This window comes from Notechis scutatus, chromosome 1, assembly GCF_049901735.1.
Source record: "Notechis scutatus isolate UNSWTSFEM ecotype Mainland chromosome 1, rNotScu1.2, whole genome shotgun sequence".
Classification (NCBI taxonomy): Eukaryota; Metazoa; Chordata; class Lepidosauria; order Squamata; family Elapidae; genus Notechis; species Notechis scutatus.
The window spans coordinates 82,745,321-82,765,544 of NC_142009.1; the positions used below are offsets into that span (position 1 = coordinate 82,745,321).

The window sequence follows — 20,224 nt, forward strand, 5'->3', positions numbered from 1 at the left end:
GCTGCAGTTAGGCTTATTTTTTATGTCTACAGGAGCTAGCTGACCCCTTCCCCCAGTATTGAATTCTTTTTAATGGGAACAGTCACTGGAGGAGGTGGCGGGAGTATCTAAATCTATATCTATATATCTCTATCTATAATCGATATAGATAGATACTCCTGCCACCCCCTCCAGCGACTCTTCCAATTTTGTAGAATTCAGTATTACTGGGAGATTAGCTAACTCCACCACTCTGTCTTTGAATGCAGAGGAGTGGAACCCCAATCTGTTTTTCCCCCTGGGGCCTTTATGATGTTTTAGGTAATTTTCAAACCAACTTTCCAACTAATTTATTTTCTGTGTCTTTTATGTCTTGTGTTTCCTACATAAAGACATGCTGTGCTGCCTTCCTTAATGTTGCTTTTAAATTAATACTGTCTTAAAATTTGAAGTTTAACTATTTCTCTTAATGTGACAAACTATTTTTGGCAAATGGAATAGATACAAATATATAAATAAGTATATTCTGACTGCATGATATACATGCAGAAGGACTCAAAACACAACTTAAACATGAGAGAGAGAAAAAGGGAGGGGTCAAAACATGAACCTTGGGCTCTCTTAAGTAATGCTAAGTCATAACTAGCAGCAGGATGTCTTACTCAAAAGTAGGGAACTTCTTCTGATCCCAAACAGAACCTCTGGGATAGACATGGACCAGAAAACAGCCTTATCTCTAGTGGCCTGAACGCTATAGGAATGTATTGTCCTGGGAAATGCACTTGGCCCTCTTGCTCCTGCTTTTAAAAACTATTTAAAAGGCATCCTTGATTACTGTTGTCCTTCCAGAAATTATTACAGGCACACATATTTTGGAGGGCCCTTGGGAAATGAATGGTCATCATTAGGCCTAATGTATTATGGTAGGTTTGTGCTTTTTGTTTGTTTGTTTTTACTATCTCTAAGGTGTAAATTGCTGCATTCAATGGTACCCAAACAAAATAATAAACATCTGATGCCAGTTGAGTTACTACCTTGCCTATTATTTATCCATTATTGATTTCTTATATGTATACTGGAAGGTAGATTGGAATTCATAGCTGCAGTGTCCAGAGTCATTAGATTGAAACATTTGAAAAGATTTGTTTATTTAAATGTATTTGTTGCCATCATGCTACTCTGGGAAGCTTACAATAATAAAATGGAGAAAAACGATTTAAAATAAATCAATAAATGAGAGGGTAAACTCAAAAATATGCAAAAGAACAGCACATTATATCCTAAAACTAGAGTATTCCATTTAAAGCAATATGTGTAGCTCAAGGTTGAACTGTGGAGTCCTTGAAAATAGCTCAAATAAACCAAAAGACCCAGTAGTCCAAGAAGAAAAAAACCAAGAATCATTTACCACATACAGTGAAACTGTAACAACCACTATGTAGGATAAACACCACCAACTAGCAATCAAGAGACAGAATGAAAAGTCCTTAATCATTTGGAAAAGTCCTAAACACTTGGATAGATTGAACCACCATTTCAATTGAGAAACTGTGAGCATCCTAGACCAAGTTGAATACAAACAAGCTATGTATTCAGGAAGCTTGGCATTCAGACAAGTCAGCCATCAGTAGACACACACAGGTACATCATTCTGAAGGGATAATAATAATAAAAAAGCTAAGAAGGAAACAAGAAGACCAGAACACATCCTCCGACACTTAGATAAGCAGGGATTAACTCCCAAGCAGAAAACAATACTCTAATCAAGGAACTATCAAGGAGAAAATCATACTCCCACCAACACTGGCAGGGCAAGCTACTATATACTGTATAAACAGGGAACAAAGCTCACATTCATTAGTATTGATGATATCTAATTGGGAGTGCAAGCAAACAACTAAGTTTAGAGAGCACCAAGAACTCCAGAAGTAGTATAGCTGCAATCATAAAGAGGAATTCCTGGATCATTAGCTTAAACTTCTTTACAAGGTCACATAAATGTTTACCTATATTTCTATAGTGTGGTTTGGAATTTCTCAAATGTTATGTCAGTTTTTGTTTGCAAGGGAGAATAACAGCATTAAGAACTCCTGGTTATATCATTTATAAACATGGAGATGTGGATTATTAAAGATTAATGCATTTCTGGATTGGTGTCGGCATTCCGTTTGTCTCATGCTGAAACTAATTCTGTTTTTCATTAGTCAACGACAACTCACATTGCTCTGTTCTGGAAGAGAAATCAAAGGTACATGTGTGAATTTAGAATGAGCAATGAAACTGATTACTAAGGAAGTTAACAGCTGTAATAAATCAACACATCACAATAATTTGAATCCAGCATTATCTAGGAATAAGAAAAGAACAAATCCACTTGAGAGTTTTATTTTATGATTGTTAGAACATACCTTTTAAAATAAGGTTACTAGTGACCACTAAGGGATTTTTTAAAATTACTTCTTAGTTTTATATATATATATATCAGTATAACTAAAAATGAAAAATTATTATGGCTTAGCATTCATTTCAAAAAATGTTGCTTATTCATACAAAATTATGGGGTGGGAGAGAAAATGGATGAGAATTAAACATCCATTCAAATATTTACAATGACCTTGTAAACCAGACTGATGTTTATCTAGTATAGATACTATTTATTTAGTATATAACAACAGAGTAGTTCTTAATCTTTCATTGAAAAAGTTGTAGTTATATCTAGTCAACTCCCAGTCCAGCTCCCACATTTAAGAAGCCAAAAGGACTTTTTTCACTCACACTATTCAACTGTTCATTTACACTAGTAGCAGAAATTAAAAAGAATATACATCTGCCCTTGCTCTCCTTGATTTCATGGTGGCCTTCAGTACCACAGGGCTTAGATTGGTACTTCTGGCAACAATCTGAGCTGCTGCCCAAACACTTTCCCCCAAAAGGAAGTAGTGCAAAATTTTATCCATGCAACTTAGCCTAACGCAAACCATTTTCAAACATATTCTTTTCTTTTGCGTTCTCTCTCACCAAATTTGGGTGTATTTTGTTAAATTTTCAGAGATTTATCACCCTCAAGAATAGACAGATGGTCACTTCTGCTTTGGGCTTCTTCGGCTATGGACCGAAATCGCGATCGTCTGCAGTTTTGATCCATGCTCGCCGCTGGAGTGCCCCGAGCCGCCCGCATTCGGGGCTGAAGCTACCCCGTAGAGGTGGTGAAGAAGGGGGAGCCGTCAGAGGGGTTGAGGAGAGCTGCATCTCTCCTCCTCGGCTGGCCTTACTCCCTTTCCCAAAGGCGGTTGCAGCGGTGGTCAGAAATGGCCACCTCAAAGAAGAACCCGACTGGACAAGATTGTGCAGGAGGAAGTTTAAAGAAGAAAGTTTGACTGACCAGGTTGAATGGATTTAAGGTACCTGGAACCTGAATTTTAAAGACTAATACTATTCCTAAAAAGATTTTAAGCTGCGAAAGAGAAAGGGAAAGGAAACGGAATTGGCTTTTTTTTCTCTAACATCGACAGTTTTAATTGACTTGGAACATTAAGAAGAAGAGATTCGAATAAGAAATTGATACTAATCCACTTTGACATTAATAGGCTATTTCTAGATGAAAATAAAGTGTCAAAGGGATGAAGATTCTTGGATAATTTAAAAACTTTCTTTAAAAAAAAAGAAAGAAAGCAGCGGAGGGAAATAGGAAAAAAGAGGGTGGAATCTGGAAAATGGAGGAGACCACCTGAAACTTAAAAAAAATTGATAGTGGAATTTTAACAAGGCTTGCAAAAGATACATTGTACCTGAAACTTTGTTACAAGAGAAAAAAGACCCTGGAAAGAGAAAGTGAGAAAAGAAGCAAGAAACAGTTTGGGATTATTGGATGGTTCCTGGCACTTTGGATGGAAGATCATAATGAAATAAAATAAAATCAACTGGGGGTTGTTTAAATTTTTTTTAAATGGCATCACTCCTTGAAGAGTTAAAAATGAGACTTAAAGAACAAAAAGAAGAAGCACAGGAGGGAAGAGGATCTTTTGGCTTCGTATTTCAATTTTTAGAAATGGAGATCTTGAACTATGAAAAACAACAAGAAACGCTGGCAGAACACGAAGGGTGGGACAACGAAGAAGCCATCTTCAATGACCAAGCAATTTTAAGCGGGGTAAAAAAGGGAAAAGGGGGGGGAAAGGGAGTTAAAAACTTAAGTACTGAAGCAACAACCAAAAAAAGAGAGAGTAATTTGAAAAGCAATCATAACATCAGGAAGAAGCAGAAGGGAGGATCACAGAAGGGAGAATCAGATAGAAAAGGAAATAAAAAGGGGAGGGAGAAGAAGAGAGAGAAGAGGGAAAGGAAAAGAAGCTACAAAAGACAGAAACAATATATAGAGGTACAGGAAAAGCGTACAAGAATTAAAGGTATAAACCTATTTAAAAGACACAGAGACAATGGTTAAAATTTAACTTAAGGAGAGGATTCTGCAAAGGTGCATGGAGATAGCATTGTTATATAATATGTTAGATGATTAAAGTGATAGAAAAAAATTCTATTGATGTGTAGTGGAATATTTGTTTGTAAAGAGAATAAGGCTCTCAATGATTTAAAAAGAACGTTTAAAAAAAACTGAAAAGAAACATGGAAGATTTTTATCAGTTGATAAGGTGAACTTGAATAATAATAACTTTATTGACTACTGTTAATAACTATTGTTTGGTTTTTTATTTAAAGATAAAATATGAAATATAGATGATTACAGTGAAAGACAACTGATATTACCAGGTAATGCTTGTTAAAAGAAATATAAATGTAAAAGATTGTTATTAATATTAATGGCAGAGCTGTACTTGAATTGAATAATTATTCCATTTACTATTGCTATACATATATACACAGTTACATATACATACTTTTTTCTTTTAACAATTTAGTGTGTATTTTAAGGGAATGTACCAAGAAGAATTCGATTGAAAATAGGTATGTGTTATAAAATAGAGGTTAGAAAATGAATGTTATAACTATAAGGATGTAACTTAAATTTTTAAATAAGATTTGAAAAAAGATACAAAGGTGTTACACTCCAGTCTAGTAATTACAGGGGAAAATTTGTTTTATGAGAAAAGATAATATGAAATTGTAAACAGGACAGACGAAAGTATAAAAACATTGATTACAAAGATTTTAAAAATTAGAAAAAGATATGTAATTGAATTAAGAAAGGAATGAGATAATTTAAAATAAGGCTATAGGAAGTAAAGAAAGGGAAAAGCTATTGAAACAATTGTGAAAATAGTTATAAGATACGGATTAGAATGTATAAGGTAAATATGTATTGAGTTTATGTCTGTATGGAGAAGTGATAACCCAGGGCCACGCTGTTCTCAGAAAAAGATATTTTATTTGTATTTTGTATGTTTTGTGAAAACTTAAATAAAACTTTTATTAAAAAAAAAAGAATAGATGATATCTTGGCTCCCTTTATATAATGTATCTTGAACAGTATACCCATAAGACTAAAAGGTTTTCCATTTAAAACTCAAATTCTAACACCTTCATGATATAGGAATAAAATGTGCTGGTTTTTGCTGCCTTCTTGCTAGAGTTGAAATTAACTTGAAAGAGAGAGAGAGAGAGAGAGAGAGAGAGAGAGAGAGAGAGAGAGAGAGAGAGAGAGAGAGAGAGAGAGAGAGAGAGAGAGAGAGAGAGAGAGAGAGAGAATTTATTTATTTAAAGCATTTTTTTAAAAAATAAATTACTTTTTATAGATAGTCCTTAAACTGATTGTTTAATGACCGATCAGAGATATAATAGCTTTGGAAAGGATGCTTTATCACCTATAAAGCATTAGCAGCCATTGTAAAATGTTGTGCGTTGTCCCCCCAATATGACATTTTGAGTATTTGGGAACCAGCTCACATTTATAACCAGTTGCAGCATTCCACAATTATGTAACCATGATTTATGACATTTTTAAGAATAGAATAGAATAGAAAATAACTTTATTGTCACTTTGGATGTACACTAATTGGTATACATTAAAATGAAATCTTCATTGCATATAGCTCTCAAAGGGTCACCACCAGTTTCTGATGATATTTTGCTGGTTTCCGACAAAAAATACCCATTTGTGTGTGGATTCAAACTTATGATCATGTGATTCACTTAACAAGCTCATCTGGTCATAAATTTGTCTCTGATCTTATGGGTGACTTGACTTACAACCCAGCCCCAATTGCAGTTGTAAGTTGATGACTACTTACATAGCACCTAACTCAGTGATTCTTTAAAGCATTTAAGTCCAATACCCCTTTTCCCAGTTTCAAATAACAACTTCAAAAACAATGCTATTTTACACAAGCATCTGGACAGAGGCAATCCATAATTACAACCTCAAATCACAAACAAGCACTTAGAAATTGTTCCATCATCCCATGATATGCCCAAAGAACTACTAACCTAAAACTCCCTTCTTTTACTCTAAAGTAAAAAAAAAAAAGATTGCTGCACCTATTTTCTACTGTTCCATTCTCTGCTACGTTCTGGGCATTTTTTTGAGAGAAACTTGTATTGTAGGGCTCAAGTTGTTGGCCTTGTCTCTACTATTAAAAACTCCTTAAAGATTATAGATTATTGCTCACAGTAAGCGTATAGGGCAGTGGTGGCTAACGTTTTTGGGCTCCTGTGCCGAAAATTGCGCATGCACTCACATGCCAGCTCCCAGAAGGCAATGTATGCTCCCACATGCCCCCTGTGCATGTGTTCATGGTCCCCCCTGCATCATCGCATGTCTCTGTGCATGCACGTGCATCTCCTGTGCACCCTCTCCCCCTGTGCATGCATACCAGTTACCCAACAATCAGCTGTTGGGCATGCAGTGCGCACATGCACAGTGGGCTCTTCCGGGCGACCTCTCGCGTGCTGGCAGAAGTGGCTCTGCGTGCCACTTCCGGCACACGTGCCATAGGTTCACCGTCACGGGTATAGGGTGAACTTTTATCATACAAAAATATTTTTTCATAATCATAGGGCTTCTATATAAAGGAACATGAATATGTCTCATGCAAGAGAATATGATTTGACACATACACAATTGCTAAGTAATTACTGTACACAATATCAGAGAAGAAAACTACATTATGTACATTTTTACACAATTTGATAGTATACAGTATGCATTTCCCTTCAAAAGCTACTGGAAAACTGGAGAATCCAGAAAGGACTTCAGCAAAATAATGGTTAAAACAAGTGGTTTTGCCAGCGGGTCTGAGGAACCCAGAGCGGGATGGAGCCCATTAAATGGCTCGTGTAATCTGCTGTCACTGGTGGGGGAGGGGGGTGATTTTACTATATTAATTTATTTGATTTTATGAGTTTTATTGTTTTAAATTGTGGTTTTATATGTTGTAAGCCGCCTTGAGTCACCATGGCAAATAGGCAGCAATACAAATCAAATCAAATCAAATCAAAAATCAATCAATCAATCAATCAATCAAGTGGGATACCAGGAAACTCAGAAGAACAATTTTATCAAGGCACACATTTTTTGTTAGGTAAGAAAAAAAATAAAAAAGGATCACATACATTTTCCTTTCTTTTTAAGGAAAAGAGAGGAACATATAAATGACAGGTAAGACTTCAAGAGATTCTTTAATACAGACTGCTTAGCTGCCTTACACTTGAAACAGGCTGGAAGTTATTTTAGGCAATTTGTACATGTCATAATTAGATTTTGGAAAAGAGCATTTCTGAGCTTTTGGAGCATCTGGTAAAACATAATACTAGTCCATTAGAAACTGAGAGCTGGCCACAGAACGTTGTGATCCCAGCTTCCTGCTTTTTAATATTTTTGTTTTGTTAGTAAACTGAGACTTTGGGCTTAGGAAACAAGCCAAGCTAGCACTCACTAAATGTTCTGGCATCAGCATTGCATTTTGATATAATGCCATGTCAGCTTTCACTCCTCAGTTATAATTTTATTAGGGAGGGAGGGAGGGAGATCATCCTTCTAAATGGCAAGCATTTCCTTTTGCTAATATTAATTAACAATATATTGGTAAAATGGATTGATAAACAAGGAAAAAACTGTGTAACATCTGCATTGTATAAAGTTCTGAAACTACTTTAAATTTTATATATATATATATATATATATATATATATATATATATATATATATATATATATATATATATAATATAATATAATATAATATAATATTATTATATTATATTATATTATTATATTATATTAATTATATTATATTATATTATATTAATTATATTATATTATATTATATTATATTATATTATATTATATTATATTATATTATATTATATTATATTATATTATATTGTTATATTATATTATATTATATTATATTATATTATATTATATTATATTATATTATATTATATTATTATATTATATTATATTATATTATATTATATTTATTATATATATAATTTATATAACATGAATTTGTTTTATTTCCACGATAGAGAAGCTACTATTGATGGGGAGAGAATCAAATAGTAAGGGATCCCATTTTCAGCTCTATATGCCCAGCTTTTTAAATGGGGAAATAACTAACTAAATAATGACAATGTATACAATGTGATTAACGTAATGAAATTTCATTCTCACAAACATGATCAAGATGAAAAATAAATAATTATACAACGAAGAAGGAAATGGCTAGACCACACATATGGGCAAACACAGCATTTAGAAATTCAGCTAGGGTTATTCTTTATTTTGTTTCATTTATTTCTTAAATGTGTATGCTACCCATCTCCTCTGTATGGTGAATCTTTAATTTCTTTTAATACTTCTTTAGATATCAATTTCTTCTTGGTTGACAAAGGTATGAGATAAAGAATTTTTTTTACACCAGTAAATCATGGAAACAGAACACCTTAATTTTAACAACTTTTCATAAAAAATACCCCCTGCTCAATTTTTGCATTGCTGACACAGTTTCAGCAATACAACTGCTCCTTGTTTTATAATGACTTGCCAGAAGGGAAAAAAAGATTGGGGAAGTCAATCTATGTCATATAGAGAAGCTTGTGGCAAGACTAAATAGGAGATCAGAAGTTGACTGAGATCAGAAGAGAGAAACTGGGAGAGAGGCAGAAAGTGACAATCAAGATTAGCCCAATCACATATGCATGTGTATTCAGAAATAGGATCCATTCTGAATAAAATGAAACTTACTTCTTACAGTAACTGTACAAAATATTGTAGTTTTATTTTTGTACACTTGCAAAACAAATGTCGGTGATCAATGCTTTTGGAAAAAAGGGGAGGGGAGATATGAATTTACAAAGTTTTCCTCCTGAACAAGTTTAAGTGTTTCATTCTATTCAAATGACTGAAAATGTGACATACGCCTGGAATGGAGAAGTGAGAAGAGCATACAAGATATTGTTAAGAAACAAAACAGAGCACCCCAGATTGCTGAACATATATAGGTATATATTTAAAGCCCACCATTTACCTGGAATACTTGCTGGAGAAATGGGACCAGACCTTGACTGATTGCTTCCAGCTGGAGAGCCCACGGGGGAAGGGGACGGGCCTCCAGGGATGCTGGAGAGATGTGGAGAGGCATGAGGGGAGAAAGGTGACTGTGCTGGGTTGCTCTGCTCCCCTTGACTGCTGGTAGAACCTGATGCGCTAACGGCTGAACTCAATGTTGCTTCGGTTCCAGTAGGCAGGTCATCAATGGAGCCTGATAAATCCTGAGAAGAAAGAACAGGGGAAATCGATAAAAGAGTAGTAAGCCACCAACTTCCACAAAAAATTACATGGAATATTGGATCGTGGTTGAACAAATTCCAATTTGGAATTAATGTCATGAACTAATAACAAGCAATAAAAATGGAAATGAATTCCCGCTTTCTTATATAAAGATACACGGAGTGTACAACTTGTACATGTATCAAAATTTTCCCAGGGGTTAGTGCAATTAAAGGGACAATATACAGATTTTAATTCTTCTAATATGGTTATTAAAATATAATTATTGAAACTGGAGTAGGGAGGGATCTCCTCCACAACTCATTCATGTTTTAGTGTACGTATTTTCCCAAATTATGTTGACATTGTACAGGACTTCATTCAAGCATATTAATTATGCTCTCAGTATTTAATTCTGTGGCCATTAGATGAATATTATCTATTGATATTTGGAACCTCTGCAGAATTTGATATAAACTGGACAACTATATAAATATATAAACTCTATTAAGCATAACTTTTAAAGAATTTTAAAATATACTGCCAAACTACAATATTTTTACTTCCTGTTTTTTTTAAATATCCTACATATAAATGCATTAATGATGTTCGGTGAATCCCTAGAGGAACCAAAAATTGAAAAAGTTTGGGATGTTCTGTCCTAATGCCTATTCAAGGCAGAAACACATTAATGCAAAGTTTGTTCTGATGTACTGCTTACACACCAGTGTAGAAAACACTTAATCACTTAAAGTGGCTCTTGGGCTCCAACGGTTCAGTTTTTATTTACCCATATATACTCGAGTATAAGTCGACCCGAATATAAGCCGAGGCACCTAATTTTACCACAAAAAACTGGGAAAACTTATTGACTTGAGTATAAGCCTAGGGTGGGAAATGCAGCAGCTACTGGTAAATTTCAAAAATAAAAATAGATACCAATAAAATTACATTAATTGAGACATCAGTAGGTTAAACTAAAAAGGCATGTTGCTTTCATTAGTGTCAAGATGGCATGAATTAACATGGCATAAATACTCAATTGCAAGTTAACTTCATTCACTCTTGGCATTAAAAAATGCCACAGGGAGGGAATTATTATCTAATTAAAACTTTCACTAGGACAGTTGAGAATAAGTTTGATGTTCACAATTTCCTCTTTGAAAGAGACTAGTAAATAGGGAACAAGATGATGAAGAAAAAGAAGTGTGTTTTTTCACACTTTTCACACTGCAGTGAACAAAAATGGCATCATAGGAACAGGCTTATTCTCAGTCCAAAGGTTTGTTTCTGATTTCTTCCCTGATTTAAGGGAAATTTGGGAAACGATCTCACTATCATGAAAGTTTTAATTGATTCACTAACCCAAAAGAAGAAGAAGATGATGACAGTGGGAGGCAGGAATCACTCTCTCCCTTGCAAGAAAAAAGCAAGAGCCGTTCTTATGATCTCTCTCTCTCTCTCTCTCTCTCTCTCTCTGGAATACAGTCAAGCCCTTTCCAGCACGCGCGATCTGCCGCCGCCGCTTTGCAACTTGTAAATGAAAAATCCCGGGGTTTTTGCATTTGCAAGGTGCAAACGGGGCAGATCGCGCGTGCTGAAAGGGCTTGACTGTATTCAGAGAGAGAGAGAGAGAGAGAGAGGAGGGAAGGAGGGAGGAGGAGGGAGGAGGGAGAGGGAGAGGGAGAGGGAGAGGGAGAGAGAGAGAGAGAGAGAGAGAGAGAGAGAGAGATCATACGAACGGCTCTTGCTTTTTTCGCCAGCCCCAGGCACTGGGGGCTTGCAAGGGAGAGAGTGACTCCTGCCTCCCACTGTCATCATCATCTTCTTCTTTTGGGTTAGTGAATCAATTAATTTGGGAAACGATCTCACTATCATGAAAGTCAGTGTTCTCTGCCCGTGGGGCATTTGGAAGAAAATGCCCCGCGGCATATCCACGCGCGTGTAAGGGGAATCAGAAATCCCCGCGTTCAACGCCTAGCACGGCAGAAGAGAAAACGCAGCTGTGAGCAAATACTGGGAAAACCTGATTGATCAGAAGGAAGGAGGCAAAAGAGGGAGGGGTGGTGGTGGACGGAGGTCCCACTGGTATTTGTGAAACACTCGGTCGGCAGCGCTTAAAGTCAACGTCCTCGCTCCCACCCACCCAAAGCCACGAAGTCCCCCAATCGCGCAGCCCAGAATCGCCCTCCCCTCAGGGGCAGCAATGACGCCCGGCGTTTCCCGAGACAAGAAGCTCTGCCGTGCAATGAAAGCGCCCTGGCTCTAGGCTCGCGGGCTCAGAAAACAACACAAGCCGAGGTGGCTTCGGCTCCGCTTGGCTTCGTTTCCTCAGCCCCAGATGCTTTCAGTCCGCTCGGGAGGAGGAGGAGGAGGAGGTGGTGGTGGCGGCTCGCGTTGTTTTCTGAGCCCGCAAGCCTAGAGCCAGGGCGCTTTCATTGCACGGCGGAGCTTCTTGTCTCGGGAAACGCCGGGCGTCGTTGCTGCCCCCTGAGGGGAGGGCGATTCTGGGCTGCACGATTGGGGGACTTCGTGGCTTTGGGTGGGTGGGTGGGAGCGAGGACGGACGGAGTCCGCGAAGTGGGGCTTGCCTGCCCTTGCTGGCTGCCTCTGCTTCCTTAGGGGCGGGGAAGGGGGCTCATATGGACCAAGGGTGAGTCTCCCCCTCAGTTTCCCCTGAAGGATCTTCCATCACTTTTGCCTTCTCCCTACGTCTTCCCTCTGTTAAAATCCCCCCCACACACTTACTTTCAGGCGGATAGATTTCGTGTCTGAGCATTCTCACATGATGGTGGGTTTTTCAGAGGGGAATCTGTCACTCGAGTATAAGCCGAGGGGTTTTTTTCAGCACAAAAAATGTGCTGAAAAACTCGGCTTATACTCGAGTATATACGGTAGTTATTTTCCCAAACACAAGCTAGGTTACCCAAAACGGTTACAAATACTATAATACAATTAAATTTGGTTTAGGCTCTTACCGATAGCATTATAGTTGCATCAGATATATGCAACCACAATGCCAATAAGCCACTGCTAACACAAAGGTTATGAATGGACAGACCCAGGGACATGATGAGGCTACAGCAGAAGATGGTAAGAATCTTAAGCAGCCTTAGAAATTGGTTTTAACTTCAACAAACAGATAGCATAAGAAAAACAATCCAATCAGATAAGAGTGCCACAATTCTGATTATTTCAGATCCCATGCTTGATCCTCTTATAGACCTATTGTGATTTTCTAGTATGATTCTGCAATACAGTTTCTTTGATTATGTAGACGAAAAATGTTAAGTCTGAGGAAGTAAATACCTCCTTTTAGAAATACTTTTCTTCCTCTCACTGAAATGCAGTCACTTTTCCATAAAGAATTTTGCTTTTACTGTTGTCCTTGGTAGAAAATCATAGCAATTCTTTTTCTTTATGTGAATGCATTGTAAAGCAATCAACTTCTAGCTCTTTACAAGTCTCTTAATTAATTGCTTCCTGAATTTGTTGTCCAAGAACATAGTTCCCTCCATATTTCTAGAAAGTGAATTAGCTAAACAGTATAATGAGAGAATTCAAGAATTTCTTTTGATTTTTTTTCTTAACAGTAGTTTATCTGATCACTATTCTGATAAAATGGATAAATACTTTTTTTTTAAAAAAAAATGAGCTGCGCACAATGAATGCTGTGAATTTCTAGCTATGTGAGCTATGTACCAACGTCTTCCAACAACAAATACATTGCAAATGCTGCCTAACTAAAAAGCAGGAGGAAACCTTTCTAAAAATGAACTCAACATCATCTACCTCACAATACACAAGATTCCAGAACCCACAAGATTCTGGAGAAAGGGAAGAAAGAGAAATTTTCAATTTTGGAATAAATGCAGTACAAATCTCTAATATCTTGCAGGAACTGATTATTCAGAACTATTACTATTTTCTTATTGCAACCTACCTTGCAACAGAATGATGCAAAGTATAATGAGAAAGACAGCTGGGGATGTGCCTCTACTGTATCATTAAAAAAAAACTTTGATCAAGAAATAACACAGTAACATAAGGAAGGAGAAGGCTTAACCAAAAAATAAAAATGGAGAAATATCTGACATTTTATGGGAGATATGAAAAAAACAAACAAGTAACATAATGAAAATCAGACGGCACAAGAGCTAATCAGGGCACATTTTATGCAACTGACACTGTTAGTCCACTCAGTGCTATGGTGTCTAGAGGTTTTCCTTTCCCTGCATAATACAGCTACATTTACAAATCTCTCTCTTTACTGACTATGCCCAACAGTAATTATGGATCCCAACAGTTATCCAAGCTACATTCTCATCAATCACTGGAAAACAATAATAATTACTAAAGAAAACTGAGTAACCAATTTTCTTTACAATAATACTGTTGAAATATTTTTCCTTCAAAGCTAAAACACATTTGTTTATTAATTATTATTTCTGTGAATTATTATTTTTTGCTCACAGAGCTTAAGTTTGTCAAAATTAAACAGAATTTCTTACTGTTAGAACACACTAAATGTATTTACTTAGGGTATGGCATATCATACATGGACTTGCAAAATATATTAACATTTCACCTAGCTTAATTAAACATAATAAAATATGAGTGTTAAAAAGGTCTATATTCAAATACCAATGTCTAGGCCATCTAATCATTGAGTGACACTAAAAATAATGCTAATAGAATTAATATTTTCATCAAAAAACCCCTAACTTTTTAAGTGTTGCACCAATGGATTCCTTGCCATTGCTGCCCCCTGGAAATCCAGAAACAATAGAAAATCAAGCATCACATCCAAAGTCACTCTTTCTAATGGAGTGCAATCCCACACACAATAGACTGACCATGACAGCATGCACACCAAATCACTATGACACTACAGTGATATCTGTGCAGTGATATCACCTAAATGCTGCCTCTAATACTTATATCTCAATAACTGAAGCAACTATGCAAGTTACAGCATTATATCATGATATCAGTATATACTTTTCATCATTTGACCCTCTATGCTTCCTCCCCTTCCTTGTACAGATAATCATGATATAACTGTAGTCTAAAACAGGGGTCCCCAACCACCGGTCCGTGGACCGGTCCCGGTCCGTGGAACAACTCCTACCGGGCCGCTGGCTTGCTGGGCGCCGCCATCTTGTTTTGATGAAAAAGTGCTTCCGGTGAGCTTTTCCAGGTAGAAAGCTCACCGGAAGCACTTTTCATCAAAACAAGATGGCGGCGCCATGCTCGTGAGCTTTTCCGGGTAGAAAGCCATTTCTACCCGGAAAAGCTCACCAGCATGAGCGCCGCCATCTTGTTTTGATGAAAAAGTGCTTCGGTGAGCTTTTCCAGGTAGAAAGCTCACCGGAAGCACTTTTCATCAAAACAAGATGGCGGCGCCCAGCATGATGTCGGTACCGGGCCGCGCCATAAAAAGGTTGGGGATACCGGGCCGCGGCGTAAAAAAGGTTGGGGATCACTGGTCTAAAACATCTTCCTCTTATCTAAATTTAAGTTCATGTACATTTAGATTATTAAAATACATTATTATTAAGGGGAATCAACTGCTTCCTGGACTTAGTTGACAAGCAGCAGAAGACTGGATGACACCAGCATATTGATGGCACTTACTTCAGTGCTCTGCATAACTTTCCATTGTTTTCATATTGATGTTAAATAACACAGGGGACAAGAAGTAGCCAAATAACATTTGTCTTTCACTGCTACTTTCTTAACATGGTTTGATGGACAGCACCAGATGACCAAACTGGGCTCCCAAGGGCTAAATTCAAGGTCCAAGAAGAATACCAATGGTACTGAAAACCACCAAGAAGCCTAAAAAACTTAATAGAGCCAAAATGCCTGCATCCAGTTTCTATTGCAGATAATTCACTAAAACAACTAAATTGTTCTCAGTTGCAAAAAGGTTGCTTAAAAGAGTCACATAAGTCCAGATAAACAGTATTTTCCTGATGTGTCTGGTTTTGCTCAGCTGCCACATTTTTAATCACCTAAGTCAGAAAAGGCGCATTTGAGACTGGTTATTAATTTTCCAAATCCTATAGGTCAAGTAAAACTTCATTTAATAATAGCCTCCTTGAACTCTGAATGAGCATACCAATAACTAGTCTAATGCTGACCAGGGAGTTCTCTGCTTTGAAAACAGAATTTACACAGAGTTGTTTTATCATGACTGACTTTAGTTCCATGGATCCTACCCAACTGGTCTATCAATGATTAATTCTGGATCCCTTCCATTATTACTATGCCTTACTTGCTAGAAACAAGGCATAGCATTTTAACAGAAAATAAAATAAATGCTTTGCCATGGTTGTGACATGTACATAAACATTATCTTTCGTGTATTTGTTTAACAATAATATATTCTTTTGTTTCTTTAAAACAAGAATAGTTTTTCTCATAATACGTTATGATTCTGTTCTTATGAAAAGTAAAAGGATCACTTCTATTTTGTTAAAAAAATGAGACTGAATTATTTTCATCAGAAAAATAACATCTGGTAAACTATATACAGGCAGAGGTATCTGTTTTGTCCTTTAAAAAAAAAAAGCTTTTATTTTCTATCCATAAAATCAAGATGGAATAACTTAATCAGAGTCAATTCATTAGGGAGATATTTTTAGGCAACAGACTATATGATATTCAGATAATGAAGTATAGTCTTGAATGAAGTCAAATGTCTATTAAATGCGGGAGCATAGCTAAAACAAACACTGGCAGCACAGAATACAATGGAATATGAAAACTACCCCTTTCAAGATAGGTTCCCTCGTTTAAAATGAATACAAAAAAAGAAAAGAAAGAAAGAAAGAAGAGATGAAAGAAAAGAAATCATGCACCCCCAAGGGATACATACAGGGCAGTCATTTCCTACAGTCAAGACACTGTTAACATTTTTTGAACTGCAGGTAAACTGTTTTGTAAGGCCAAGTAATGCTTCAAAATGTTATTACGTATGCATCATAGTGAAGGATAAAATGATTTGCAGTTCGGGGATCAAGAAAATACCCAAGAGTCTACTATAATGCAACAATTTATCTTTGCCTCACTCCGTGAACTATGTGAATGAAAGAGGAGCGGAGGGTGAAAGTGAAAGAAGGGTTTACTTACCCCTCCCTGCAAATCAGATCAAATTACGACTTTTCATTTTACTAATCCCCTCGGAAGTGAAGTGTGTGACAAATCTCAGGCATTCCCTCAAGTGTGTTCCTTCAAGGGATTTCCTCACAAATCTGACAAAGCTCATTCATAAAATCAAAAGGGCTCCGCGTGATGTAATTGTGTTTAAGGAATTACATTTTATCCCTCCCCCTCAAAAAAAGAAAAACAAATGGGGGGAGAAGGGGGAGGAAGAAGAAACATAAGTAGAGCTTTCAAATATGTGCGTATTTTTTCCACTACTCCCACTGAATCTTTCCCTTGCCCCCAATTCACCTTTCTTGATTTCCTTAAACAAAACAAACTAAGGAGTATTTCTTTGTCATGCTGCATAGACCTACAAGGATATCTTGAAATGTTATTTAGATTCTCCACCCTCTAATTCTATACATGGATCTAAGCATCAGTTTCATGGAATTTCTAAATAGACCCATGCCATAAACATTTTAACAGAAAATTATGTTTTGCTAAATTATCTGCCAAGTTACCAAGATTTAACCTGTTAGTTATTTCAATCAAATATACAGTGGTCATATAACTGTGGTTTGCTACCTCACACAGATACAGAAGGTATTTCTGAAGAATCATATATGCCTGTTAATATGATATATAGAGCCATCTGGCTACATCGCAAGAAACCATTACAAATATGACTGTCTACCACAGAAGCAGAAGTTAATTATTAGGCACACCTGCATCACACATGACCTATATGGAGGATTTCCATAATCATCTTAGAAAAATATTTCTGTGTTGGAAATTTCATCTTGGGTAAAAATGTACTTAGTAGTTGAATGCAGAATTCTGGAAATAACAGAAAAAAACATGTAACAATCAGCACTGTTAAAATGCTTTTTTAACCTGAGCAACCCTGCCATGTCCTTGTTTATTTATTTATTCAATTCTTATGGTTGCCTATCTCACATATGTGACCCACAACATTGAAAAGAAAAACAATTTTGCTTAAGGCTCTGTGCCATTTGAATTTAAGAAACACAGAAAAACAAGGTACATAATTTATGCAAGTACATGCATATGCATCTTCATCTTATTTATAAGCACAATTTTCTAAACCAATGATATAGTTATTTGCCATAAACATATTTGAATATACCCAGTTGTAAAGTTACTGCTCAGACAGATGCTAATAAAATAAAGAGTTCTATAATAGATTACACAGAGATCTTGTTAAAAAGAAAGAAAGAAAAGCTCTGTAACTGATACTTCTCCAGAGAATAATTTAGTCAGCAGGGCACCAACTTTGTCCTTTCAGAATGGCAGTCAGATCTACAATACTTGTAAAAAAGAAAAAAAAACCTATACTGCATTTTATTCAAACTAAGACATCTTTTCATCCTAACAAAGTTCTCATTTATCTTTTTAACTGTTTATTTTTGGAAAGTTGGCAAGTTTGGTCATTGTATGGAAAGGAAGTCCCCTTGCAAATTCCAAAGGCCTGCTGGAGCAGGCATTTCATTAATCTCAAAAACTGGGATTGTCATATCCCTGGAAGTAAAAATAGATAACAATAACATCAATGCTTCTCCCCACTTAGATTTGTTTCATACACACAGTACGCTATTCTCTTGTTATAATGATAAGAATTTTGTTCCCAAAAGAGGAAAAAGCATTTTGCTGCAATACTTTCCAGTTAACAGATGTATTCCAATATTAAAGCAACCAAAGGATTATATTAGCTACTACATCTTGGTCAGTTCTTACACTGTTTACAGATTAAAGCTTGACTGCAAGCAAGCCATCTTTGCTCAGGATTTACATTTCTTACAGTGATATTTATGGTTATCTCCTCTCCAATGCTTCCATCTATCTATACACATACAACTTTTTTTCTGTATTCATGTGACAAGGACAAAGGTAAAAAGATCACGTTGAGCTTAAGTTTATAATGGCATGCTTTCTTGGTAGCACATCTTATTAGACTTCCAACAGGGGACCACTCTTGAAATAATTCACAATTGTAGCACAGTCAGCAAAGAAACGGGATGGCAGTAAACTACCTACGAAAAAGCAGGAAATCCAAAGCAACTCGCCAATGAATTGGAGAAGGGAAGGAATACAGATACACATTGGTAGATAAATCAGAATGCTCAAAGAACATTCCTAAAATGCTCCTTGAGTATATTTCACCAGTGATAACTTATTTTTAGTGAAGCCAGGTAAATACAGCACTAATAGACAGCACTATTCTTTTATACATATACATATGTATATGTACTATTCATATATATATATATATATATATATATATATATATATATATATATATATATATATATATATATATATATATATATATATATATATGGATCTTTGGTTATTCGGGTTTTCTCCGCGTAAGATTGGAAGTATCTAGGCAACGTTTGATGAAGTCTCATTCATCATCTTCAGGCTTCTGTCTTCAGCTCTGTGCTTCTCTGAGAAGCACAGAGCTGAGACAAGCCTGAAGATGATGAATGAGACTTCATCAGCGTGCCTGATACTTCCAATCTTCGCGAGCACCCGAATAACCAAAGATCCACATACAAATACCAGCGAGAACCTCAGAAAATATATATATATATATATATATATATATATATATATATATATATATATATATATATATATATATATGTAGGTCTAGGTGTGTTCGGGTCTTTTCCCATGTAAGATTAAGAGTATCTTGGCAATGTTTCAGTGAGGTCCCACTCATCATCCTCAGGCTGGTACTTTTGGCTTCATGCCAGTGCAAGCAGTGGGACCTCACCGAAACGTCGCCAAGATACTCTTAATCTTACATGGGAAAAGACCCGAACACACCTAGACCTACCTATCTGTACCCATGAAAATCTACGAAAACACACACACACACACACACACACACACACACACAGGCAATAAATCAGTTCACATTAAGCATACAGGAAGCACTTCAATGCTAAATGCTATAGTTTTGTTTAAGAAAACATTCCACTGTAGATCATTGAAAGGAAAACACAACACCCACCAGACATGAAAAATTAAGACTGTAGCTATAATTAGTTGGGTAGCATTTGGTCACTAGTTGTTGAATATAAATTTGTATTCAGACATTCATAATAGTTATTAGCTTCACTGTATAAAAATAACACAGCTAGGCAATAAATCAAAGTGGGTTTATTAAATTTAAAAATATCATGCTGTGTTCCAAATTTATTACTAAAGTCATTTAGAATTCATACTCCATCCTGAAGTATGATTTCTCTCTGTTGGTTTTTCCATTATATATACCTATCTGTCTGTCTATCATCTATTGCAAGGATATAAAAATCATGTCATCATGGTGTCATCACAT

General features: G+C 36.2%; 1 protein-coding gene across 18 annotated transcripts in view; it reads right to left on the reverse strand.

Annotated features, from left to right (window-relative positions):
- The window catches only part of ARID1B (AT-rich interaction domain 1B), a 426,965-nt gene that overhangs the window by 122,203 nt on the left and 284,538 nt on the right, over positions 1 to 20,224 (reverse strand). For all 18 annotated transcript variants that reach the window (XM_087969691.1, XM_087969777.1, XM_087969760.1 and 15 more), the window contains one exon: positions 9,464 to 9,707. In XM_087969691.1, coding sequence (XP_087825817.1) covers positions 9,464 to 9,707 — 244 coding nt within the window. The remainder of the gene's footprint in view (positions 1 to 9,463; positions 9,708 to 20,224) is intronic.